This window comes from Pristiophorus japonicus, chromosome 19 (assembly GCF_044704955.1).
Source record: "Pristiophorus japonicus isolate sPriJap1 chromosome 19, sPriJap1.hap1, whole genome shotgun sequence".
Taxonomy (NCBI): Eukaryota; Metazoa; Chordata; class Chondrichthyes; family Pristiophoridae; genus Pristiophorus; species Pristiophorus japonicus.
This window is the reverse complement of record NC_091995.1, coordinates 84,861,436-84,889,003: the sequence shown is the minus strand read 5'-3', so window position 1 is coordinate 84,889,003 and position 27,568 is coordinate 84,861,436. Positions and strand designations below refer to the sequence as shown.

At 50.2% G+C, this 27,568-nt stretch overlaps 1 protein-coding gene across 4 annotated transcripts in view; it reads right to left on the bottom strand.

Moving 5' to 3' along the window:
• LOC139230511 (transmembrane protein 184B) overlaps positions 1-27,568 on the bottom strand; it is a 70,991-nt gene that overhangs the window by 28,263 nt on the left and 15,160 nt on the right. For 3 of the 4 annotated variants that reach the window (XM_070862337.1, XM_070862338.1, XM_070862339.1), the window contains exons 2-3: positions 16,030-16,251; positions 9,817-9,982 (exon numbers count right to left, since the gene is read on the bottom strand). In XM_070862337.1, coding sequence (XP_070718438.1) covers positions 9,817-9,982; positions 16,030-16,251 — 388 coding nt within the window. The remainder of the gene's footprint in view (positions 1-9,816; positions 9,983-16,029; positions 16,252-27,568) is intronic. The other variant, XM_070862340.1, reaches the window with a different exon arrangement.

Here is a 27,568-nt window from a genome sequence, read left to right as displayed (position 1 = left end):
CGTGCATTTATACAGCACATTTCACAACCTTGTGAAGTCCCAAAGCACTTTACAGCCAATGAAGTACTTTTGGAGTGTAGTCACTGTTGTAATGTTGGAAACACAGCAGTCAATTTGCGCACAGCAAGCTCCCACAAACAGCAATGTGATAAGGGTCTGATAATCTGCTTTTTTTTTAAATAAAAAGTGATGTCGATTGAGGGATAAATATTGGCCCCAGGACACTAGGGATAACTCCCTTGCTCTTCTTCACAATAGTGCCCTGGGATCTTTTACGTTCACCCGAGAGCACAGACGGGGCCTCGGTTTAATGTTTCATCCGAAAGACGGCACCTCCGACAGTGCGGCGCTCCTTCAGCACCTAGATTTATGTGCCCATGTGTCTGGAGTGGGACTTCAACCCACAACCTTATGACTCCGAGGCAAGGGTGCTACCAACAACTTGTATTTATAAAGCGCCTTTAACATAGTGAAACTTCCCAATGTGATTCACAGGCATATTGGGAGACAAAAAAATGACACTGAGCTGCACAAGTAGAAATTAGCACAGGTGACCAAAAGCTTGGTCAAAGAAGGTGGTTTTGTCATCATGTCTGTAGACCATGTATACTAACTGTATAGTCACAAGGTTTGCCACCAGAGGGCACTGCGGTGGGAGACCTGAGGGTCACCTGCCTAGGTGTGCAGGGCCCAGTATAAAAGGCTGCCCACCATACTTGTGTCTCACTCTGGAGTTACAATAACTGGGACTAAGGTCACAACAGCTCAAGTACAATACTGGGTCGAGGGGTCGAGGGCACAGCCACCAATGGGGGAGCAATTATAATCAGGGATGCTCAAGAGGGCAAAATTAGAGGAGTGCAGACATCGGAGCCATGGCGGACACTATTTTATCAAATAGGGCTATGGGTGCAGGCCAGGCAGATGGGATTAGGACTAGTGCTTGTAAGCGTGGACAGGTTGTTGAAAATGGCCCGTTTCAGTGATGTATACTTGGAATTATATAGAAATTACAATTACCAACCAAGCTGTGGCCTCATAATGAGATGGGACATTTAAAAAAAAAAAAGAGAACTTTCAGACTACAATCCCTGCTCTCTTTCCTCCCCCATCAAACACTTATTCCAAAGGTTTGCTCGTCCCCTCTCAAATGGAGGCCGATCTTTCCGGTCTCCGCACACTGGGAGCAGCTGCGCTGGAGGGTCGGAGGTCAGGGTTCAGGTTGGCTATGCAGTGGAGCACTCGCTCCACAATGCCGTGCTGTGTACTCGTGGGCAAGGTTAGTGCTCAGAAGCTGGCGTCAGCGATGGAAATTCCTCAGAGCAGAGACCCTTCACTAGTCCCGCTCACCCATCGCCCCCTGTGCTCACTGACCTGCATTGCCTCCTGGTTAATCAACACCTCGAATTCAAAATGCTCATCCTGGTTTTCAAATCCCTCCATGGCCCTTGCCCCTCCCGATCTCTAATCTCCGCCAGCTCCACAACCCCCCCACCCGGAGATATCTGCGCTCCTCTAATGCTGCCCTCTTCAGCAATTTATATATCGGATGCCGAACAATTGGTGGCCGTGCCTTCTGTTGCCTGGGCCCCAAGCTCGAACTCCCACCCTAAACCTCCCCCCGCCTCCTTTTTCCTCCTTCAAGACGCTCCTTAAAACCTACCTCTTTGGCCAAGATTTTGGTCACCTGCCCTAATTTCTCTTTATGTAGCTCAGTGTCAAATTTTATGTCTTAGGACATTTCACTACGTTAAAAGGCGCTATATAAATACAAGTTATTCTTGTGGTCAGCAGCACTTGAGTGTTGACACAAAATTATTGGAATGAAAATCAGGAGGGGGGAGGGGGCAATGGATGTTAATCTTTAGAATGGCTCCCAACCACCTGACTGCCCTTGGGAAATTGGAAGGAACTTCAGATCGGAAATGGAAACAAAGTCCTGGAAACACTCAGCAGGTCAGTCCATGTCCATGGGGAGAAGGAGAGGGGGGACTAACGTTTTAGATGCGGCTCCCTCACCAGATCTTCGAACAGAGGGTCCGTCGCTGAACTATTACCTGATCGGCAATCTCCTCAGAAGCTGACTGACCCGCTGACCGTTTAAGCATCGTCTGGTTTGGTTGATAAAATTGGGATCCTGTTCATTCACCGGATGTGGGTGTCGCCGACAAAGCCAGCATTTATTGCCAGTCCTTAATTGCTCTCGAGATGGTGATAGTGAGCCGCCTTATATACACGAGGCCATTTCAGGAGGAGCAGTTCAGAGTTAACCACATTGCTGTGGGTCTGGAGTCACATATAGGCCAGACCGGGTAAGGACAGCAGATTTCCATCATTACTACACAAAGTACTTCATTGGCTGTAAAGCGCTTTGGGATGTCCAGTGGACGTGAAAGGCGCTATATAAATGCAAGTTGTCGTCTTCATCTAAAAAAAGGACATTAGTGAACCAGATGGGTTTTTAATGACAATCCGATAGTTTCTTGGTCACCATTATTAATACTAACTTTTTATTCCAGATTTATTTAATTAATTGAATGTAATTTCCCCAGCTGCTGTGGTGGGATTTGAACTTGTGTCTCCGCATCATTAGTCCAGGTCTCGGGATTACCCATCCAGTAATGGCCTCCTTTTACAAGGTAGGTTGGGTAAAGGTGGCCAAACGGCCCATTCAGATTACCACTGAAGGCCCTGTGGCTCATTGACCGTTTTCCTTCTCCAAGGGCTTCCCCTGGACATGGTGGAAACACAGAGTGCTCCTGCTGAGGGAGTGCTGCACTGTCGGAAGTGCCGTCTTTCGGATAAACGTTAAACCGAGGCCCCGTCTGCTCTCTCAGGTGGATGAAAAAGATCCCATGGCACTATTTCGAAGAAGAGCAGGGCAGTTCTCCCCGGTGTCCTGGCCAATATTTAATCCCTCAATCAACATAACAAAAACAGATCATCAGGTCATTATCACATCGCTGTTTGTGGGAGCTTGCTGTGCGCAAATGGGCTGCCGCGTTTCCCACTTTACAACAGTGACTACACTCCAAAAGTACTTCATTGGTTGTAAAGCGCTTTGAGACGTCCAGTGGTCGTGAAAGGCGCTATATAAATGCAAGTCTTTTTTTTCCTGTGACCGGGAGCTACGCTGGTGGTTGGGTTGCCAACTCTGGGTGGACATATTCCTGGAGGTTTCATCACATGACTTCCTGCCTCCAATCGCACCGTCCGACCTTCCCCCTCCCCATCTTCAATATTTTTAAAAAATAGAACACAAAAAAAAGTGTTCAATCGAAAAAAAAAAACAGGCAATTTTTCTTAATGCCTCGAGAATGTTTCTCCCGGGTTGTTGCAGGTGGCAGTGTCCAGGAGAGTAATCTCGGATTCCTGGAGATTCCAGGGCAATCCAGGAAAGTTGGCAACCAATGCTCTCGGGCCATGTGGCTGTCTGAAAGTCCCACGCAGGGTGCTTGCTGGTTTCTCAAATGGAAAAAAAACACGCATGTGTTTTGAAATGGATCACACAGCCCCTTAAAAAAAAAAAGGGGGCCACCCACCCAAATAAATGTTTGTGACGGGGAACATTGCGGCAACCCAAGCTTCTGGGAGTTTAACTCCTGGTAGAGCCACCAAAGTCACAGGTCCCAAGGTCGATGAATCTTAGGTAGCCAAGGCTGATGATCTCTTCGTAAAAATGCCTTTCATTGAGGAACTCTCCCAGAGACCAGCCAATCCTCATTACAGATATAAATCAACTGTGGCACACCAGGATCTGGAGTTGGTAAGAGAAGGCTGATACAAGAACTTAAGAATTAGGAGCATGGGTAGGCCATTCGGCCCCTCGAGCCTGCTCTGCCATTCAATAAGATCATGGCTGATCATCCAACTCAACTCCACTTTCCTACACTATCCCTATATGGAAATATAGAAACTTACAGCGCAGAAGGAGGCCATTTCGGCCCATCATGTCCGCGCCGGCCGACAGAGTCACATGGCCCTCGGTCAGCAAGGGGAATCCCTCGAGTCCCTTAATATCCAGAAATCTATCGATCTCTGTCTTGAGTATACTCAATGACTGAGCCTCCACAGCCCTCTGGGGGCAGAGAATTCCATAGATTCACCACCCTCTGAGTGAAGAAATTTCTCCCCATCTCAGCCCTTATTCTGAGACTGTGACCACTGATTCCAGACTCTCCAGTCAGTGGGGAAACATCCTCTGACAAGCCTGCAAGAATTTTGTACGCTTCAATCTGAATGGACCACCTTTATTCTTCTAAAACGCGAGAGAATATATAGGCCTATTCTGATCAGAGCCCGATATCGTGCTCAGGACAGGGACAAAGCGGCTTGGCTCGCGAGCCTCGAGGCACCAGGAGACTCTAACCTCCTGTGACAGGCTTCAACATCCACGTGAATAGGCCGGGGGGGGGTTGGGAAACCTTGGCTGAGCATCTCATCCAACGTTGCAGCGCTGTCGAGCATCAGTGCTCCAACCCTGGACTGGCCCTTCACAGCCCCAGGCAAGAATGCAACCAGCTGAGTTAATCGGGCACGTCAAACACTCCCTTCTCTCCCCCTCTCCCCACCCGCTGAGCTGCAATTGCAAAACGTAAACTGGAGACATGGCTGACAAAACAGCTCACTGCACAGCGCCACAGATTGAAAAACTGGGCTATGGTCAACACCTGGATACATACAAGAATGTACCAAAACTAAGTGGGGGGTTGGGGGGCATTTAAAAAGGCCGTGTAGCTGTACATCGTCATAAGAACATAAGAACTCAGCAGGAGTAGGCCATTCGGCCCCTCGAGCCTGTTCTGCCATTCAATATCACGGCTGAACTTCGACCTCAACTCCACTTTCCCGCCCAATCCCCAAAACCCCTAAAGTCCATCAATCTCAGCCTTGAATATACTCAACGACAGCTTCCTCAGCCCTCTAGGGTAGAGATTCCAAAGAACGTGTGTGAAGAGATTCCAAAGAACGTGTGTGAAGAGATTCCTCCTCATCGGTCCTAAATGGCCGACCCCTTATTCTGAGACTACACCCCCTGGTTCTAGACTCTCCAACCCAGGGGGAAACATCCTCTCAGCATCTACTCTGTCAATCCCCAAAAGAATCTGGTATCGGACAGGAGGTCCTGTTCAAGTCCTCTTCACTTAAAAAAGGACTCAGTGACCGAGACTGTACCCCACAAGCATTAGCTGGGGCTCACACTTTCTCGACACATGGTCTGGAGGGTGGTCCTCTATCCCCCCCAGACGAGACTTCGTGTAATCCCGTTATTATTCGAGAGCACACAGGCCGGCACAGTAAAAAAAAAAACAGATTTGCATTTATATAGCACCTTTCACGACCACCAGATGTCTTAAAGCGCTTTACAGCCAATTAAGGATTTTTTTTTTGGGACTGTGATCACTGTAAAGTGGGAAACGCGGCAGGCAATTTGCACACAGCAAGCTCCCACAAACAGCGATGTGATAAAACAAAAAACAGATTGTCTGGTCATTATGTTGATTGAGAAATATTCAGAGTAACTAACTGCTTTCTGCACATGCGTCCTCCAGACGCTCAAAATCGGAACTGCATGTGGGGCCTCGAACACGTTCATTTCCAAACCACCGAGCCCCAGCTTGGGGGTCGGGTGGAAGAGAGAAGGAGCGAGAGAGAAGGAGCGAGAGAAGGAGCGAAGAGAGAGAAGGAGCGAGAGAAGGAGCGAAGAGAGAGAAGGAGCGAAGGAGCGAGAGAAGGAGCGAAGGAGCGAGAGAAGGAGCGAAGGAGCGAAGAAGAGAGAAGGAGCGAAGAAGAGAGAAGGAGCGAAGGAGCGAGAGAAGGAGCGAAGGAGCGAGAGAAGGAGCGAAGGAGCGAAGAAGAGAGAAGGAGCGAAGAAGAGAGAAGGAGCGAAGGAGCGAGAGAAGGAGCGAAGGAGCGAGAGAAGGAGCGAAGGAGCGAGAGAAGAGAGAAGGAGCGAGAGAAGGAGCGAGAGAAGGAGCGAGAGAAGGAGCGAGAGAAGGAGCGAGAGAAGGAGCGAGAGAAGGAGCGAGAGAAGGAGCGAGAGAAGGAGCGAGAGAAGGAGCGAGAGAAGGAGCGAGAGAAGGAGCGAGAGAAGGAGCGAGAGAAGGAGCGAGAGAAGGAGCGAGAGAAGGAGCGAGAGAAGGAGCGAGAGAAGGAGCGAGAGAAGGAGCGAGAGAAGGAGCGAGAGAAGGAGCGAGAGAAGGAGCGAGAGAAGGAGCGAGAGAAGGAGCGAGAGAAGGAGCGAGAGAAGGAGCGAGAGAAGGAGCGAGAGAAGGAGCGAGAGAAGGAGCGAGAGAAGGAGCGAGAGAAGGAGCGAGAGAAGGAGCGAGAGAAGGAGCGAGAGAAGGAGCGAGAGAAGGAGCGAGAGAAGGAGCGAGAGAAGGAGCGAGAGAAGGAGCGAGAGAAGGAGCGAGAGAAGGAGCGAGAGAAGGAGCGAGAGAAGGAGCGAGAGAAGGAGCGAGAGAAGGAGCGAGAGAAGGAGCGAGAGAAGGAGCGAGAGAAGGAGCGAGAGAAGGAGCGAGAGAAGGAGCGAGAGAAGGAGCGAGAGAAGGAGCGAGAGAAGGAGCGAGAGAAGGAGCGAGAGAAGGAGCGAGAGAAGGAGCGAGAGAAGGAGCGAGAGAAGGAGCGAGAGAAGGAGCGAGAGAAGGAGCGAGAGAAGGAGCGAGAGAAGGAGCGAGAGAAGGAGCGAGAGAAGGAGCGAGAGAAGGAGCGAGAGAAGGAGCGAGAGAAGGAGCGAGAGAAGGAGCGAGAGAAGGAGCGAGAGAAGGAGCGAGAGAAGGAGCGAGAGAAGGAGCGAGAGAAGGAGCGAGAGAAGGAGCGAGAGAAGGAGCGAGAGAAGGAGCGAGAGAAGGAGCGAGAGAAGGAGCGAGAGAAGGAGCGAGAGAAGGAGCGAGAGAAGGAGCGAGAGAAGGAGCGAGAGAAGGAGCGAGAGAAGGAGCGAGAGAAGGAGCGAGAGAGAAGGAGCGAGAGAGAAGGAGCGAGAGAAGGAGCGAGAGAGAAGGAGCGAGAGAAGGAGCGAGAGAAGGAGCGAGAGAGAGGGAGAAGGAGCGAGAGAGAGGGAGAAGGAGCGAGAGAGAGAGAGAAGGAGCGAGAGAGAGAGAGAAGGAGCGAGAGAGAGAGAGAAGGAGCGAGAGAGAGAGAGAAGGAGCGAGAGAGAGAGAGAAGGAGCGAGAGAGAGAGAGAAGGAGCGAGAGAGAGAGAGAAGGAGCGAGAGAGAGAGAGAAGGAGCGAGAGAGAGAGAGAAGGAGCGAGAGAGAGAGAGAAGGAGCGAGAGAGAGAGAGAAGGAGCGAGAGAGAGAGAGAAGGAGCGAGAGAGAGAGAGAAGGAGCGAGAGAGAGAGAGAAGGAGCGAGAGAGAGAGAGAAGGAGCGAGAGAGAGAGAGAAGGAGCGAGAGAGAGAGAGAAGGAGCGAGAGAGAGAGAGAAGGAGCGAGAGAGAGAGAGAAGGAGCGAGAGAGAGAGAGAAGGAGCGAGAGAGAGAGAGAAGGAGCGAGAGAGAGAGAGAAGGAGCGAGAGAGAGAGAGAAGGAGCGAGAGAGAGAGAGAAGGAGCGAGAGAGAGAGAGAAGGAGCGAGAGAGAGAGAGAAGGAGCGAGAGAGAGAGAGAAGGAGCGAGAGAGAGAGAGAAGGAGCGAGAGAGAGAGAGAAGGAGCGAGAGAGAGAGAGAAGGAGCGAGAGAGAGAGAGAAGGAGCGAGAGAGAGAGAGAAGGAGCGAGAGAGAGAGAGAAGGAGCGAGAGAGAGAGAGAAGGAGCGAGAGAGAGAGAGAAGGAGCGAGAGAGAGAGAGAAGGAGCGAGAGAGAGAGAGAAGGAGCGAGAGAGAGAGAGAAGGAGCGAGAGAGAGAGAGAAGGAGCGAGAGAGAGAGAGAAGGAGCGAGAGAGAGAGAGAAGGAGCGAGAGAGAGAGAGAAGGAGCGAGAGAGAGAGAGAAGGAGCGAGAAGAGAGAAGGAGCGAGAAGAGAGAAGGAGCGAGGAGAGGAGAAGGAGCGAGAAGAGGAGAGGGAGAGAGGGAGAGAGGGAGAGAGGGAGCGAGGGAGCGAGGGAGCGAGGGAGAGAGGGAGAGAGGGAGAGAGGGAGAGAGGGAGAGAGGGAGAGAGGGAGAGAGGGAGAGAGGGAGAGAGGGAGAGAGGGAGAGAGGGAGAGAGGGAGCGAGGGAGAGAGGGAGAGAGGGAGAGAGGGAGAGAGGGAGAGAGGGAGAGAGGGAGCGAGGGAGAGAGGGAGCGAGGGAGAGAGGGAGAGAGGGAGCGAGGGAGCGAGGGAGCGAGGGAGCGAGGGAGCGAGGGAGAGAGGGAGAGAGGGAGAGAGGGAGAGAGGGAGAGAGGGAGCGAGGGAGAGAGGGAGAGAGGGAGAGAGGGAGAGAGGGAGCGAGGGAGAGAGGGAGAGAGGGAGAGAGGGAGAGAGGGAGCGAGGGAGCGAGGGAGAGAGGGAGAGAGGGAGAGAGGGAGAGAGGGAGAGAGGGAGAGAGGGAGAGAGGGAGAGAGGGAGAGAGGGAGAGAGGGAGAGAGGGAGAGAGGGAGAGAGGGAGAGAGGGAGAGAGGGAGAGAGGGAGAGAGGGAGAGAGGGAGAGAGGGAGAGAGGGAGAGAGGGAGAGAGGGAGAGAGGGAGAGAGGGAGAGAGGGAGAGAGGGAGAGAGGGAGAGAGGGAGAGAGGGAGAGAGGGAGAGAGGGAGAGAGGGAGAGAGGGAGAGAGGGAGAGAGGGAGAGAGGGAGAGAGGGAGAGAGGGAGAGAGGGAGAGAGGGAGAGAGGGAGAGAGGGAGAGAAGGAGAGAAGAGAGAGAGAAGAGTGAAGGAGAGAGAGAGAGAGAGAGAGAAGAGAGAAGGAGAGAGAGAGAGAGAAGAGAGAGGGAGAGAGAGAGAGAGAGAGAGAAAAGAAGAAGGAGAGAGAGAGAGAGAAGAGAAGAAGGAGAGAGAGAGAGAGAGAGAAGAGAAGAAGGAGAGAGAGAGAAAGAGAAGAAGGAGAGAGAGAGAAAGAGAAGAAGGAGAGAGAGAGAGAGAAGAGAAGAAGGAGAGAGAGAGAGAGAAGAGAAGAAGGAGAGAGAGAGAGAGAAGAGAAGAAGGAGAGAGAGAGAGAGAGAAGAGAAGAAGGAGAGAGAGAGAGAGAGAGAGAAGAGAAGAAGGAGAGAGAGAGAAGAGAAGAAGGAGAGAGAGAGAGAGAAGAGAAGAAGAGAGAGAGAGAGAGAAGAGAAGAAGGAGAGAGAGAGAGAGAAGAGAAGAAGGAGAGAGAGAGAGAGAAGAGAAGAAGGAGAGAGAGAGAGAGAAGAGAAGAAGGAGAGAGAGAGAGAGAAGAGAAGAAGGAGAGAGAGAGAGAGAAGAGAAGAAGGAGAGAGAGAGAGAAGAGAAGAAGGAGAGAGAGAGAGAAGAAGAAGAAGGAGAGAGAGAGAGAAAAGAAGGAGAGAGAGAGAGAGAGAGAAAAGAAGAAGGAGAGAGAGAGAGAGAGAGAAAAGAAGAAGGAGAGAGAGAGAGAGAGAGAAAAGAAGGAGAGAGAGAGAGAGAGAGAAAAGAAGAAGGAGAGAGAGAGAAAAGAAGAAGGAGAGAGCTGTTGTCCATTCAGATCTTTGAGCCTGATGCACCATTCAATTCAATCATGGCTGCTCTGTCCCTCAAACAAATTTATGGAGTTCAATTTTACAGCTGCCACGGTGGGATTTGAAGTCATGACCCCTGGTCCAGCACCTGAACCATTGCGCCACACCCACCCCAAACTACCGAAGTACCGAGAGAACAGATATCAGAATAGCACGGCAAAGGAGGAGGCCATTCAGCCAGTCAAGTCGCTAACCTGCAATTAAAAAAAAAAGACAGGTTAACTCATGGTGTTCACCTACCCTCGTAGCAGTCACGGACCGTGTCGAAGTACACGTAGTACTGGTCATTGGTGAAGAAGAGGAGGCTGAGCCAAGAGTCGAAAGCGTAGATCGGGACAATGAAGAGGATGCGTACGATGTAACGCTGTTCATTCGGCATGCTGTAGCAGCGCAGGTGCATATATATCTGCAACAAACAGAATTCGAAGAGCAGTCAGTACAGCAGAGGTGGGGGTGGGGAAAGCAAGGCTCCATGCTTCAAACAAGAAAGAATACCTGGACTTTGGCAGTATACCCTGGCTCCAGCCTTGTCAAAGAGACCACTGGGGATAACATGGAATGCAGTGTGTGTGATGAAGGTACTCCCACAGTGCTGGGAGGGCGGGATAGAGGGAGGGGGCACAAGAGAACAGAGCCCAGGGTGGGGGGCCGAAAGATAGACTGGATTGGCTTAAAATAGTCGGTAGCCGAGAATTTCCGCTATATATCAGAGAACAAGGAAGAGAAAACCGGAGGTAAAAAATAGCTCAGCAGTAAAACCAAAAAGCTGGGAGGGCTGGTTATTAAAAGTCCCTCTGTCCACCCCTGGATCCGTGGTTGCTAAAAGTCTGTTTCAGAAGCCCCAAAATGAAGACAACACGAAGGCAGCAAGCATCTTTTCATCACAATTTCCAATATGGTGGCCAGGCATTCCTGCCCTGCAGGTAGTGACTCAGGTCACCACATGATTCCGAGAGAGTTGGAAGTACAAATGAAGTTGCTCACAAAAAGTGGGGAACAGCTGACTGGATTCCTAAAACCAAGCACGTCAACTTTAAATTCAAGTTATATATACACACAAGAAATGTTGGTGTTCAGAGGGACCTGGGTTTCCTTGTACACGAACCACTGAAAAGTTAACATGCAGGTACAGTAAGCAATTAAGAAAGCAAATGGTCTGCTGGCCTTTAATACAAGAGGATTTGAGTACAAGAGTAAAGATGTCTTACTACAATTATATCAGGCCCTGGTGAGACCACACCTGGACACAGTTTTGGTCTCCTTACCCAAAGAAGGATATACTTGCTATAGAGGGAGTGCAACAAAGGTTCACCAGACGGATTCCTGGGATTGGGGGGGGGATTGTTCTATGAGGAGAGATTGAGTAGACTAGGCCAATATTCTCCAGAGTTTAGATGAATGAGAGGTGATCTCATTGAAACATGCAAAATTCTTACAGAGCTCGACAGGGTAGATGCAGGGAGGATGTTTCCCCCGGGCTGGGGAGTCTAGAACCAGGGGTCACAGTCTCAGAATAAGGGGTCGGCCATTTAGGACTGAGATGAGGAGAAATTTCTTCACTGAGGGTGGTAAATCTTTGGAATTCTCTTCCCTAGAGGGCTGTGGAGGCTCAGTCGTTGAATATATTCAAGACAGAGTGTGATAGATATTTGGATAGTAAGGGAATCAAGGGATATGGGGATAGTGCAGGAAAGTGGAGTTGAGGTCGAAGATCAGCCATGATCTTACTGAATGGTGGACCAGGCTCGAGGGGCCGAATGGCCTACCCTGCTCCTAATTCTTCTGTTATGCTCTTATAAATAGGTGCAGTAGTAGACCATTCGGCCCCTCGAGCCTGCTCCGCCATTCAGAGAGATCACGGCTGATCTTCTACCTCAACTTACTACTAGGGGGATCAAGGGGTATGGCGAGAAAGCAGGAATGGGGTACTGAAGTTGCATGTTCAGCCATGAACTCATTGAATGGCAGTGCAGGCTCGAAGGGCCGAATGGCCTACTCCTGCACCTATTTTCTATGTATCTAACTCCACCTTCCTGCACTATCCTCAAGATTCCCTTAATCGGATTCCTTTGTAGGGTGGCATAATTAAGGTACAGGTCATTCTCAATCCAGCGAGTTCTGCCAGCCTGCCAACCAGCTCGGCCTCACTGAAACGATTAAGTATAAGGTGATGAGTCTGCTGAGCATGGGCAGTAATACGCCATCCCCTCTCCCTGCTCGAGAAAAACATCAGCCGTGGCAAATCAAGGCCAGACTTTGCTTGATTAAAACAAAAGGGGATTTAAACATTACATCGACAAAATGAGATTTAATTATCCACAGGGCTGCTTTATTGGCAGTTTCACTGGTTGAAAAGACCTCACACCCAACTCCTTCCATGTGCGTTTTCCTTTTTGGTTTTTTTGTAATTAAAAAAAAACATGTTGGCAACTCTCAAGGTGTCCATTCGTCTCGCTGGGGTTTGACTTCGCCCGTGTCCCTGCAAGAGATAGTGCTGTCACTAACCTTGCACTTGGAGAGAGCGTGAATACGGTTGCCGTGCGGCCAGCTACTGGTGCCGACGTCGGTGGTGTATCAGGGCTCGAGCAGCTGACGTCAACGGTGCGGAGATTGTTGGGGTAGAGGGGGAAGCAATCTCTGTAGTTCTACCTATACCCAAGGGGCTGGGTATCAAAACTATAACACCTTATATTTATATAGTGCCTTTAACGACCCAAGGCGCTCCCCAGGAGCGCTATCAAATAAAATTTGGCACCACGCCTTGTAAGGAGACGTTAGAAAGAGCTGGAAACACTCAGCGGGTCGGGCAGCATTTGTGGAGAGAGAGAGAGAGAGAGAGAGAGAAACGGAGTTAACGTTTCAGGTCGGCGACCCTTTGTCAGAACTGCCGCATATTCGGTTTTTATTTCAGCTTCCAGCATCCGCAGTATTTTGCTTTTGTAAAAAGAGACCTTACGGCAGAGGCTTGGTCAAAGAGGTAGGTTTTAAGGAGTGTCTTAAAGGAGGAAAGAGAGGTAGAGAGGCGGAGAGTTTCAGCACTTGGGGCCCAGGCAGCTGAAGGCATGGCCACCGATGGCGGAGCGATTATAAAATCAGGGATGCTCAAGAGGGCAGAATTAGAGGAGCGCAGACATCTCGGGGGGGGGGGGGGGTAGAGGGGGAGAGGGGGATAAGGGTACCCTGCCTCCTACACAGTAGAGGCTTTGAAAACTGCTGGGAGTCAGTCATTGCACTCACCACCTGAAGCCAGAGACTTTATCAGGAAAACCCTAGATAAGGGGGGGTTGAATTATTCAATCGCCCAGATAGCTCTTCCATTTATTGGTTGCTTTAGTTCCTCGCCTTCCCATCTCTCTCGCTTTCTCTGCCACACAGTGGAACCGATGAATCAGACAGGCAGGCAACCTGTACAAGCCTGGAGTTGCATTTGTGAATTCAAAGCCAGCACATTGTGTGGAGAGGGTGGTTATATTTACATCCAGTCACCACTGCGAGAGCAAACAAGATACTCTGTTTGATACGACTGCCAAATGTTGTGTTTCACACCGCCGAGCAGGGGGAACAAGTGAATGATCTTCAACGTGACAGCGTTGCACAACGCTGACACAACCCGAGCACTGGAGCCTGCCCTGCTCAGTCACACTGCAAGGAGCAGGCAGCCAGTGAGGGTCTGGGACTGGGGAGGCCTTGAGCACCAGAGATGCACTTTCAATCAGTGACTTGAAGTAACTTGCGGGGAGCGTCCTCATCTCCCAAAGCAGAATTCCCACAAAGTTCACGTAGATTGAAACACATTCAAAATGCCAACAGCACTTTGGGTTTTCGAAACAGGGGTTTATGGTGCAAGAGTGAAGAGAATTGCATCAGCTGCAACACTCTTGCCCGTGTGTCAACAGGTCGTGGGTTCGAGTCCCACTCGAGACTGGAGCACAAAATCTCGGCCGACATCTCCAGTGCCGTGCTGAGGGAGTGCTGCACTGTCAGAGGTGCCATCTTTCGACGGAGACATTAAACTGAGGCCCCGTCTGCTCTCACGTGGACGTACAATTCTGCCTTTGGGGTGAAGTTAGGCAAAAAAAAGGGCCGTGTGCATTTAGGGAGAGCGGAGTGTGAGCACAAGCATTCCACAGTAGCTGTGTTTGGAGACTCCAGTGCCATGTTGACATTCCCACATGAGTCAGACACCTGGCTGACCTCCACAAACTATTATCCAGGATGAAGCATTATTTGTTCACAGCTCTTCCCGATCGATGGTGCTATTTTGAAGAACAGGGGAGTTCTCCCCGGTGTCCTGGGCCAATATTTATCCCTCAAGCAACATAAACAGATTATCTGGCCATCACCATATTGCTGTTTGTGGGAGCTTGCTGTGCACAAATTGTCTGCCGCGTTTCCCACATTACAACAGTGACTACACTCCAAAAAAGTACTTCATTGGCTGTAAAGCGCTTTGGGACGTCCGATGATCACAAAAGACGCTATAGAAATGCAAGTCTTTCTTTCCCCCATCTCTGCAAGCTCCTCCAGCTCTCGAACCCTCAGATCGCTGCGCTCCTCTAATTCTGGCTTCAAGCATCCCCAATTTTAATCGCTCCACCATTTGCGGCCGTGTCTTCAGCTGCCTGGGCCCCAAGCTCTGGAACGCCCTACCTAAACCTTTCCCCACCTGCACTTCTCTCTCCTGCTTTTAAAGGCACTTCTCAAAACCTACCTTTGACCCAGCTCTTGGTCACCTGTGCTAATACCTCCTTATGTAGCTTGGTGTAAATTTGTGTTTGATAATCGCTCCTGTGATGTATGTGGTTAAAGGCACTATATAAATGTCGCTCTCCTCATTCATGGCGTCATTGGGAGCAGGCTGGCGAGGAAGTGTCCCCCGACATGGGCGACTCTCCGTAGAAAAACCCCAAGTTTTAAACGTCGGCTTGGCCCAGTTGCTGGTCAGAAGATTGAGAGTTAGAGTCCCACTCCAGAACATCAGAGCATAATTCATGCTGAGAGAGCGCTGCATGGACAGAGGCCATTTCTCAAATGGGACGTTAAATCGAGGCCCCATCTGCCCTCCCCTCCAGTGGATGCAATAGATCTCGCGGCACTATCCGAAGAGCAAGGGAATTTTCCCGTGATGTCCTGGCCAAAATGTTGTCCTTCAAACAACAATCGGCAAAAACAAATTGTCCAGTTAAGTAGATCATTGTTATTTGAGGGACCATCTTGGGCGCAAGTTGACTGCTCTGTCTGCCTACAGTACAATGACTACACTTGGAAAAGTAATTCATTGACTTTGGGGCATCCTGAGGGCCTAAAAGAAACAAATGTTTTATAAGAAGATATAATGTTAGATATGTGGAAGGGATAAAGGTCTTTGAAACTAGATTGATTCCTGGGATCAGGGGGTTGTCCTATGATGAGAATATTGAGTAGATTGGGCCTAAATTCTCCAGAGTTTAGAAGGAGAGGCGATCTCATTGGAACATACAAGATTCTGAGGGGGATTGACAGGGTAGGTGCTGAGAGGTTGTTTCCCCCTGGCTGGAGAGTCTGGAACCAGAGGTCACAGTCTCAGGATAAGGGGTCGGCCATTTAGGACTGAGATGAGGAGGAATTTCTTCACTCAGAGGGTGGTGAATGTTATAGATGCAACCCTATGTAACCAGCATTTTACCGCCACCAGAGGGCGTATCTGTTGGAGTCCGAAGGGATCCCAACATCCCTTGGGAGCACTCCCATAAGCAGGCCTCCCATTCTGTACCAACACTCTGGAGTTAGAATAAAGAAACCAAGGTCACACTTACTCACGTCTACAGTACTCAGTTACATTGCTTTATTATGGACATAACAGTGAATCTTTGGAATTCTCTACCCCAGAGTCTCTGAATATATTCAAGGCTGAAATCGATAGATTTGAGACTCTAGGGGAATCAAGGGATGTGGCGATCGGGTGGGAAAGTGGAGTTGAGGTCAATGATCAGCCATGATCTTATTGAATGGTAGAGCAGGCTCGAGGGGCTGAATGGCCTACTCCTGCTCCTATTTATAAGGACATAACAAGTAGGAGCAGGAGTAAACCATTCATCCTCTCAAGCCTGTTCCACCATTCAGTATCATGGCTGATCTTCTACCTCAACTCCTCCTTCCCACACTATCCCCATATCCCTGGGATTCCCTCAAGCGGATTCCCTTGTAGGATGGCATAATTAAAAGGTACAGGTCACACTCAATCCAGCGAGTTGTGCCAGCCTGTGAACCAGCTCTGCCTCACTGAGTCGATGACCCGCCATGATCTTATTGAATGGCAGAGCAGGCCCGAGGGACTGTATGGCCTACCCCTGCTCCTATCTCTTATGTTCTTAAAAAAAAACAGTACTGCCTGAAGTTATCCTTTTGCCACGAAGGAAGTGGGGAAAATCGAGCAGAACATGCCACGTGGGATGGGAACGGAGACTCCCTTACCTGGTGGCAGGTGATCAGGAGCGCCGTCCACACAAAGAAACCGGAGATGCCTTGCGCCGCAGTGGTCATCAGGAATATGGGCTGTTCCATGGCCTTCGGGGTGTCGGGCAGCCAGGAGACGCTGGGGTCGGCCGTGCTGAAGCCCGGCTCTGGAGCCTCCATCGCCGCAGAGACCATGTTGATGCTCGTGAAGGTCATGGTGCTGTTCGGCGGACTGCTCATCTGCCAGAGAAAGGGAGAGAGAGCGAGAGGGGGGGAAACGGAGTGAATGGGGCAAAACAAATGGCAGGAACGGGAGCAGGCCACAACAGAGCGAGCAAAAGAGGGATTAAACGAGCGAGAGCGATTAAATAAAAAAAAAAGAGGGAGAGAGGAATACAGGCATTCTGAGGGAAGGTCAGCCCTGCAGTGAGATGCCAAAGCTTCAGTGAAGATATGATAAAACAGCAAGGACTTCACTGCAAGGTTGTAACCCAATCAAGGGCATCCCCCACACATCATGAATAGCAACATTTCAGAGACAAGATTGTAGCCTGAAATCCAAACCCATGATACACAGGATCATTCCGCACTTAAACTTGCATTTATATAGCGCCTTTCACAACCTCAGGAGCGTCCCAAAGCGCCTTACAGCCAATGAAGTGCTTTTGGAGTGCAGTAACTGTTGTAATGTGGGAAACATAGCAGCCCAATTTGCGCTCAGCAAGCTCCCACAAACAGCAATGTGATAATGACCAGACTTTAGGGATGTTGGTCGAGGGATAAATATTGGCCCCAGGACACCGGGGAGAACTCCCCTGCTCTTCTTCCAAACAGTGCCACGGGATCTACATTACGACAGTGACTACACTTCACTGGCTGAGGTTGCGAAAGGCGCTATACAAATGAAAGTCTTTCTTTTGACAGATTTGGACAAGGCAATGGTTAGACCACAGTTTGGGGCTGCGGTGTGCAGTTTGGGCACCCTGATAAAAAGGACATTAAAGCTATGGAAAGCGTACTGCATCGATTCACTGTGACAATGCCAGGGTTTGTGCACAGGATGGGAGTGTCACTGGCAAGGCCAACATTTGACATCCTTCAATACGTAGTTCGGGATCTGGAATGTCAGCTCCCTCATTGAAACACTGTGAACTCATCCTTTTTTGGTGTGAAAGCAGGTCATTCTCGACACGAGGGACTGCCTAATACTATTACTATACCATGCATTGCCCATCCCTCATTGTGCTAGAGAAGGTAGCCACCAGGGTAGTTAAGAGTCAACCCTTAGTCTGGAGTCACATATCGGCCAGACCAGATGAGGGTGGTAGATTTCCTTCCCTGAAGGGCTTTCATGAATCAGAAGGGTTTTTTTTTTTTAAAAAACGACAGTGACTGATACTAGCTTTTTATTCCCGATTTATTTAATTGAATTTAAATTCCCCAGCTGCCGTGGTGGGATTTGAACTCACGTCTCCAAATCATTCGTCCAGGTCTCTGGGTTAATGGTCCAGTAACATAACCACACTATGTGGAGGGTTCCCTGTGGAGGGTTTGAGAAGGGTAACTAGCGGAAAGCTATTTCCACTGGTCAGTTAGTTGGTAACGAGGGGAGAAATAAAAGATCACCAATTAAATAAAGGAAGTGAGTAGGAGATGTTTTTAATAAATGTGGAAGGTTGTTGGAGCTTTGGACAATTTGCCACAGGATTGGTCGAGACAGAGAGCATCTCATCCTATAAGGGCTGAGGTGGGGGGGGGGGGGGGGGGAAGTTGGAGGGAAAGAGCACAGGGTAGTGCGATTCATTGAGTTGCTCCACAACTGAGGAACTTCGGTTACATGGATAGACTGGAGAAGCTGGGGTTGTTCTCCTTGGGAGCAGAGAAGGTTGAGAGGAGATTTGATCGAGGTGTTCAAAATCATGAGGGGTCCGGACAGAGTAGATCGAAAGAAACTGTTCTCATTGGTGGAAGGGTCAAGAACCAGAGGTCACAGATTTAAGGTGATTGGCAGAAAGAACCAAAGGCGACATGAGGGACACCATTTTTACGCAGCGAGTGGTTAGGATCTGGAATGCACGGCCTGAGGGTGGTGGAGGCAGACTCAATCGTGGCTTTCAAAAAGGACCTGAAGGAAATAAAGGAGCAGTGCTACGGGGAAAGGGCGGGGGAGTGGGATTGGCTGAGAGCTGGCACGGGCTCAACGGGCCGAATGGCCTTCTGCTGTGCTGTAACCATTCTATGATTCGAGGTGGCAGAGGCATGATGTGCTGTAAACTCTGCGGTTCCAAGCAATGTTGCGCCTCGCGATGCACTTGGGGTGAACTTAGGAGGGAAAGAGCCGTGTTCATCTCGGGAGAGCGAGCACAAGCATTCCTTCCTTCTGCTTCTCGAACTGGGACTCCGAGTTGGCTGGAGAAAGGGAGACCAAGCTACACTTTACTCGCTGATCTACATTGGCTCCCAGTTAAGCAACACCTGGAGTTCAAAATTCTCATCCTTGTCTCTCTCTCTCTCTCTCTCCACCTTCCTTCCTCCCGCTCCCGCCCACCCCCCCCCTCCAGAGATGTCTGCGCTTCTCAAATTCTGCCCTCTTGAGCATCCTTGATTATAATCGCTCAACCATCGGTGGCCGTGCCTTCTGTTGCCTGGGCACCAAGCTCTGGAACTCCCTCCCTAAACCTCTCCGCCTCTTTACCTCTTTCCTCCTTCCTCCTTCAAGACGCTCCTTAAAACCTTTCTCTGATCAAGCTTTTGGTTACCTGCCCTAATTTTTCATCTCGAAATACTGAACTGCCTTGGCACGTTTTACGACGTTAAAAGCTATATATAAATACAAGTTGCTGTCGTTGTTCAAACAGCGCCCAACTTTGCACCAACGCACTGCAGCCCCACCAGATGCGGGCGCCGAGATCTCCGCGGTTACTACAAGCCATCCAACAGCTCAGGCCTGTGGTGACTCGCCACGGGGCTGCTTGTGAACTGACAAGCTCGATCCGCCTCGACACTCTGGCAAGGCCATCTGTTGCCGAACTCTCAAATCAACCAGATTGCAAGGTGCATGGAAAATTAAACGGTCTTAATTAACCCTCGCCGTAGCTCAGAGGGCAGCACTCTCTCGCCGAGGAGTCAGAAGGTCGTGGGTTCACATCCCACTCCGGAGATTTGAGCACAAAAAAATCCAGGCCGACACTCCCAGTACAGTGCCGAGGGAGCACTGCACTGTCGGAGGTGCCGTCTTTCGGGTGAGGCGTTAAACCGAGGCCCTGTCTGCTCGCTCAGGTGGATGTAAAAAGATCCCGTGGCACAACTTCGAAGAACGGCAGAGATGATACTCCCTGGTATCCCGGCCAATATTTATCCCTCAACCAACATCACTAAAAATAGATCATCTGGGAATTATCACACTGCCGTTTGTGGGAGCTTGCTGTGCGCAAATTGGCTGCCGCTTTTCGGACAGTACAAGTGACTACATTCCAAAAAGTACTTCATTGGCTGTAAAGCGCTTTGGGAAGTCCTGAAAGGCGCTATGCAAATGCAAGTCTTTTAATTTGTTGCTGTCAAGCTCTCCATTTGCAGCAGTTGGGGGGATCTGTTGGCAGTGTACAGACAGCAGCTGAAGACAGGACCAGGCTCAGCGAGAATGGCCTTCAGGGTGAAACCGCCCACCAATGGAGCCCAGATTTCGTTGTGGATGATTAATGACTTTGGAGGGGGGGGGCGGGGGGCACTAAAGCATCCACTGTATCTGTGGCAAGTGCTACAGCAGAACTGCACGAGGGTTAAAGCAGAAAACAAAAAAGAGGGGGCAATCCTTAACCCGGACTTCATTGTTTGTAAACATAGAAAATAGGAGCAGTAAGAGACCAAAACTGCACACAATACTCCAGCTGTGGTCTCACCAAGGCCCTGTATAACTGTAGCAAGACATCCTTGCTCTTGTACTCAAATCCTCTCGCAATAAAGCGCTTTGGGACGTCCAGAGGTTCTGAAAGGCGCTATAGAAATGCAAGCCTATCTTAATTTCATGCTGGCCACAGTTGGTCATTTGTGGGAGACTTGATAAGGGAGCATGCATTGTCAACAGTAACACAAGAAATAGGAGGAGTCGGCCATTCGGCCCCTCGAGCCTGCTCTGCCATTCAAGATCATGGCTGATCTTCGACCTCAACTCCACTTTCCTGCACTATCCCCATAATTCCTCGATTCCCTTACTATGCAAAAATCTAGGTAAACCATGGGGGGTGGGTATCACATCTCCGCCTCATCATGTGTTTGCCCGATGCCCACACCAGCGAGGGTTGGTGTCTGGCAATCAGGAGCAGAATAGCCAGCTTTTACATTATGTTGATGGAGGGATAAATATTGACCTAGGGATAACTCCCTCTGCTCTTCTTCAAAATAGTGCCATGGGATCTTTTATGTCCATCTGAGAGCGCAGAAGGGGCCTCGGTTTAACGTCTTATCTGAAAGACAGCACCTCAGACAGTGCGGCACTCCCTCAGCACTGCACTGGAGTGTCAGCCTAGATTTTGTGCTCAAGTCCCTGGAGTGCAACTTGAACTGCGGCCACAGAGCACGAACCCGGCATAAATCAAAGTCCCTCAGTGAGCCCACCCCGTCTACCGGTTGGAATCAGGAGACTGACATCCCTCCCACCAATCGGAAGCCGCCGCGCAGCCCCGCCCACTTTTATTGGCCGTCCGCCGGACAGCCGGGAAGGCCACATGGCTCCTGATTCGAACCCCGCACGTATTCGGGGACGGGCTTCCTGAACCGGGGGGACACTTTGCCCGGGGTCACAGTCCCTCATCCGGGGATCGTCCCCCGGATAACAGGGACGTGTGGTCACCCAACGACAGGGTAGATGTAGGGAAACTATTTCCGCTGGTTGAGGGAATCAAGAATGAGGGAATCAAGAATGAGGGAATAGAATCTTAAAAATTGAGCTGGGCCCATTTAGGAGGGAAATCAGAAACCAGCTCCACCCCCCCGCACAAAACGTAATGGAAACCTGGAATTCTCTCCCCCAAAAGGCTGTGGATGCTGGGATAACGGGTGCTTTCAAGGCGGAGATTGGGAGACTTTTGTTCGGCAAGCGTGTCGTGATATTGAGCTAAAGCAGCTGCATGGAATTGTGATGTCAGCTGTGGCTCAGTGGGCTGCACTCTCGCCTCGGAGTCAGAAGGTTGTGGGTTCAGCCCCACTCCAGAGACTCGAGCACATAAATCTAGGCTGACACTCCCAGTGCAGTGCTGAGGGAGTGCCGCACTGTCAGAGGTGCCGTCTTTCGGATGAGACTTCAAACAGAGGCCCCGTCTGCTCTCTCAGGTGGACGGAAAAGAGGCCATGCCCACTATTTCGAAGAGCAGGGGAGTTATCACCGGGGTCCTGACCAATCATCATCATCGGCGGTCCCTCGGAGTCGAGGATGACTTGCTTCCACACCAATATGTTCGGAGGTGACTGAAGAGTCCAATGCGGGACCTACAGTCTCTGTCACAGGTGGGGCAGACGGTGGTTGAAGGAACAGGAGGGTGGGGGGGGTGCTGGGTTTCCGCGCGGTCCTTCCGCTGTAGGCACTTGGCTTCAGCTTGCTCTCGGCAAAGAGGCTTTAGGTGTTCAGCGCATTCCCGGATGCTTTTCCCCTCAATCAACATCACTAAAATACAGATTATCTGAGTCATTATCACATCGCTGTTTGTGGGAGCTTGCTGTGCGCAAATTAGCCGCCGCGTTTCCCACATTACAACAGTGACTACTGTCCAAAAGTACTTCATTGGCTGTAAAGCACTTTGAGACATCCGGTGGTCATGAAAGGCACTATATTAATGCAAGTCTTTATAGACCAGCCATGATCAGATTAAATGGGCAAAGTGGGCTGAACGGCCTCCTCCTGTTGCTATGATACTTAAGCTGGGCTGGACCTGTGTCATGGGGCTGCAAAAGTGAATTCACAGCACAATTGAGAGGGAAGGGAGGGCCTTACTATTGGTCGTCCCTTCAACAACAAAAATTCCAGTCAAGCACAGAAAGAGAAAAGTGATTTCCTTACTCAATTTTCCCAAGTAATATATAATACCCATAATGTGAGTCAAACACAGCTTCAGAAAATTATGCCCTTTGATAAATCCACTTCCTCTTGGCAAAGCCCAGACACACAATTGATGAGGGCAGGCACAGAACAGCCACATAGTTGAGAGCAGTCACATAGTTTTGGAGACTGTGCCAGATGAGCTACACACAGATGGATACGTTTACTGTCAGCTCTGCACAATACGTAGGCAGGCCGAGGAATCTTCCACATCAGTACGTCAGGTTTTTGGGGGGGGGGGGGGGCAGGGGCTGGGTGGTTGCAATTCTGACATAGAATGCTGATGTGTTGCTGAACCACTGACACTGCCCTGGGTCTCTGCGTTGAAGCACCACAGTATTATTGTGACTTTGAGAGAACACCAGCCCTCAATCCTGTTTAAAAATCGTGCGGTGCAGGGCAAGTAAAAGAAAGCCTCGCAGTTGTATCGCACCTTCTCAACGCCCTTTACCAATGAGGTACTTTTTAAGAGTGTAGTCACTGTTGTAATGTGGGAAACACAGCTGATCGGCGCACAGCAAGCTCCCACAAACAGCAATGTGATAATGACCAGATATTTTTTTTTTTGAAGTTGGACGAGCGATAAATATTGGCCCCAGAACACCGGGGATAACTCCCGTGCTCTTCAGAGCAGTGCCTCGGGATCTTTTACGTCCACCTGAGTGCAGAAGGGGCCTCGGTTTAACGTCTCATCTGAAAAGACGGCACCTCCGACAGTATAGCACTCCCTCAGCGCTGCTCTGGGAGTGTCAGCGGAGATTTTCTGCTCAAGTCCCTGGAGTGGGACTTGAACCCATAACCTTCTGACTCAGAGGCGAGAGTGCAGCTCACTGAGCCACGGCTGACACTTGTAGCCTTAAACTAATGTATGTGAGGAGTCAGATTCAGAAATGTTCCACTATTTTCCCCCTCACTCAAATACATGAAGTTTGAGTAAAGATTTTGAGAACCATTATAAGCTTCCAGTACCCTCCAGCATAGAGCAGAGGCAAGGGAACAATCGCCACAAAACACTCTAGTAAGGCCACAAAAGCAAATTGTTCCCCATCCCCTCATGTGTAATATTATTCCAACGCGCTCCTGGCCGGCCTCCCACATTCTACCCTACGTAAACTTGAGCTCATCCAAAACTCAGCTGCCCCGTGCCCTAGCTCACATCACCCCTGTGCTCGCTGACCTACATTGGCAACGCCTTGATTTCAAAATTCTCTTCCTGGTTTACAAATCCCTCCATGGCCCTCGTCCCTCCTTATCTCTGTTTTCTCCTCCAGTACCATAACCCCCTAGATCTCTAATTCTGCTCTCTTGAGCATCCCTGATTATAAATCGCTCAACCATCGGTGGCCGTGCCTTCTGTTGCCTGGGCCCCAAGCTCTGGAACTCCCTCCCTAAACCCCTCTACCTCATTCCTCCTTCAAGACACTCCTTAAAACCCACTTCTTTGACCAAGCTTTTGGTCACCTGTGCAGCTCGGTGTCAATTTTTCATCTTGTAATACTGAACTTCCTTGGAACGTTTCACCACGTTAAAAGTGCTATATAAATGCAGGTGGTTGTTGTAATCTCCCAGCTAGCCAGGACCCAGCGATTAAAATCCAACCCGTGGGCCCGCATTGCACCAACTCTGATCAATGATCTGTGATAGCAGCAAATCCCAGTCTCAGACACCTCTCTGGTCACACTTACTGAAGGGATCGACACGGGGTGTCCCAGGTTCAGCTAGCAGTCAGCCGTGGCTCAGTGGGCAGGGCCCTCGCCTCAGAGTCAGAAGGTTGTGGGTTCAAGTCCCACCCCAGAGACTCGAGCACAAAAATCCAGGCCGACACTCCCAGGGCGGCGCCGAGCGAGCGCCGCACTGGCGGAGGGGCCGTTAAACAGAGGCCCCGTCTGCCCCCTCAGGTGGATGTTAAAGATCCCATGGCACTATTTGAAAGAAGAGCAGGGGAGTTATCCCCGGTGTCCTGGCCAACATTAATCCCTCAACAGCTTAAAAACACTATCTGGTCTTTATCACGTTGCTTTTTGTGGGAGCTTGCTGTGCACACACTGACTGCCACATTACAACAGCATCTACACTTGAAAAGTGCTTCATTGGCTGTAAAGCGCTTTGGGACGTCCGGAGGTCACGGACAGGTGCTATACAAATGCAAGTTCCTCCTTTTAAGTGCTCGAGAGTAGCTCACATGCACAACACAAGAGAAACTTTTCTTTTGACACTTCAAGCTCATTCGGTGCTGCCTGCACTCTGTACCAACATTATCTAATCTCTCGGCTAAGAAAGAGAGAAAAAGAGAGTGTCAAGGCCGACTGGAAGGCTGGAAAATGAGCACTGGTCTGCTAGGCCGGGACCAGGGTACTGCAGGAGGCGAGGGCCAGTGGTCGGTGAATGAGGCACGAGCAACAAAGGCACACCATCTGCACCACACTCCCAAACGCACCACAAAGTGCGTCTTTTAATGTCCCTTCCATTGACTGAGCGACAGTTTGAAAAGCTGTGACCAGCGACCCAGTCAGCTCCCTCCCCCCACGAGCTCGGAGTTTAGAATTAATTTCACGCTCCATGATCGCTCAGCCATAGGTCGGAGGTCGCAGAGTGCTGTTCCTTTCCCACAAAGCCAAACTTTGCTTTCGCGTTGAGGGTTTTTTAAAAAAAAAAACACACAAGAACAGAAAATGATCTGGAAACAGTTGGTAGGTCAGGCAGCATCTGTGGTAAAACAGATGTCAGTCGACGTTTTAGGCCTCAAGACCCTTCCTCAGTTTTCAGATTGCCAGCACCCAAGGTATTTTATTTAAATCATCTTCGGTTTTTAAATTTAGTGACTGAAGAAAACCCAGATTAGTTACAGTTACAGCAAGACACCTGTTGAGATAGCGGATGTCGTTCACACCAAAAAGAGTTTCATGCACACCAAAAAGAGTTTCACACCAGGCCCCAAGATATAGAATTCCCTCCCTAAACATTTCCCCCTCGATACCCTTCTTTAAGACATGGAGCAAGCCATTCGGCCCCTCGAGCCTGCTCCACCATTCGATACGATCATGGCTGATCTTCTACCTCAACTCCACTTTCCCGCCCGATCTCCGTATCCCTTGGTTCCCTTAAAAGTCCAAAAATCTATCGATCTCGGCCCTGAATATATTCAACGACCGGGCATCCACAGTACTTTGGGGCAGAGAATTCCAAAGATTCACACCCTCAGTGAAGAAATTCCTTCTCATCTCGGACTAAAGTGGCCGACCCCTTATCCTGAGGCTGTTCCCCCTGGTCCTAGACACTCCAGCCAGGGGGAAAACAACCTCTCAGCATCTACCCTGTCAATCCCCCTCAGTATCTTATAAGACGCTCCTTAAAACCTACCTCTTTGACCAAGCTTTGGGTTACCTGCCCTAAATTCTCCTTATGTGGCTCAGTGTCAGATGTGTATGACAATGTTCCCCTGTGGCGCATCGAGACGTTTTACTACAAGTGTCAGCCGTGGCTCAGTGGGCAGCACTCTTGCCTGAGTCAGAAGGTTGTGGGTTCAAGTCCCACTCCGGGTACTTGAGCACAAAAATCTAGGCTGACACGCCCAGTGCAGTGCTGAGGGAGCGCCGCACTGTCGGAGGGGCCGTCTTTCGGATGAGACGTTAAACCGAGGCCCCGCCTGCTCTCAGGTGGACGTAAAAGATCCTGCGGCACTATTTTGAAGAGCGGGGGGGGGGGGGGGGGGGGGGAAGTTATCCCCGGTGTCCTGGGGCCAATATTTATTACTCGATCAACATAACAAAAACAGATCATCTGGTCATCGCATTGCTGTGCGCAAATTGGCTGCCGCGTTTCCTACATTACAACAGTGACTACACTGCAAAAGTACTTCATTGGCTGTAAAGCACTGGAGGATCAGCAACCCTATTGAAACCTCTGACAACACAGCTTTTCGTCTCAGATAGTCTGCACTTGTGACATTGCCTGGTTCCATTGCCAGGTATAAACTGCAATGCTAATAGCCTTCAGAGGCGGCAAATCTGTTCACAATCAAGTGCGTCCCAAGCTAGATCACAAGACAGACTAAGCTACCCAACTGGTTGCTTAGCATATTTTAGCTTGACGTGTAATTAATATCAAACAAATTGGGGATATGCATTTACAGGGGAGGGGGTAAAATGGGTGTAACGCTGACCAGGTCTTTTCACCCCCAAATACTGATTGAACTACAATCATACATCATAGACAGTCCCTCGAAATCGAGGAAGACTTGCTTCCACCTCTAAAAGTGAGTTCTCAGGTGGCTGAACAGTCCAATACAGGAATAACAGTTTCTGTCACAGGTGGGACAGACAGTGCTTGGAGGAAAGGGTGGGTGGGGAGTCTGGTTTGCCGCACGCTCCTTCCGCTGTCTGCGCTTGTTTTCTGCACGCTCCTCGGTGACGAGACTCGAGGTGCTCAGCGCCCTCCCGGATGCACTTCCTCCACTTAGGGCGGTCTTTGGCCAGGGACTCCCAGGTGTCGGTGGGGATGTTGCACTTTTATCAGGGAGGCTTTGAGAGTGTCCTTGAAACCTTTCCTCTTCCCCGCCTGGGGCTCGCTTGCCTTTCAGAGTAGAGCGCTTGCTTGGAGAGTTGTGTGTCGGGCATGCGGACAATGTGGCCCGCCCAACGGAGCTGGTCGAGTGTGGTCAGTGCTTTGATGCTGGGGCTGTTGGCCTGATCGAGAACACTGACATTCCATATACAGTAGACACCCCAAATCGCTGGAGAAATACCAACGATGTCTCCGCAAGATCCTGCAAATCCACTGGGAGGATAGACACACCCAACTAAACTCAACCATGCCATCGTGAACTCTTAACTCCTCCTTCCTCCAAGGCCTGAAATTGTGGAACTCCTCCATTTAACATTCTCATTCTCTTGTTTCAATCCCTTCATAGCATTTTCTCCCTCCTCACTGCAACCTACTCCAACCTGTGGAAATGTATTTTTATCTAAGCTGATACCATACAGTATTTGTGTGCCTTTTGATCAAAATGGAGTCCTGGCCCTTCCAGAACTTTCTGCATTTTAGCAGTCAGCTTGCATAAACAGCTAAACCTGGTTTGAGATGGCTGATGGCCATCAGACAGCTAGGAGACAAGTCATGCTGAGACAAGTAACCCCCCCCCCACCATGGTGCTCTCCTATTGTCAACACTACAGGAGTTCCATGTCACCCCACCCTTATCTTCTAGCCATCATCTTCTTTCCGAGACCTCATCCATTTGATGCAAATAGATAAACTGACCAGGAAATTGGAACAATCCTGACACAATACAAGACAGGTGATAGCCCATTACCTATGACTCATGGAGTAATGGCCGGCTGGCCAACTGATAACCCTGACAAAAGGAAATATCTGGACACCATGTCAGGACCAGGATATAGCAATTAACTCTTTATCTGTATTCACTGACAGAGACAGAGCAATACACAGGGAGAGGCCATAACTTTGG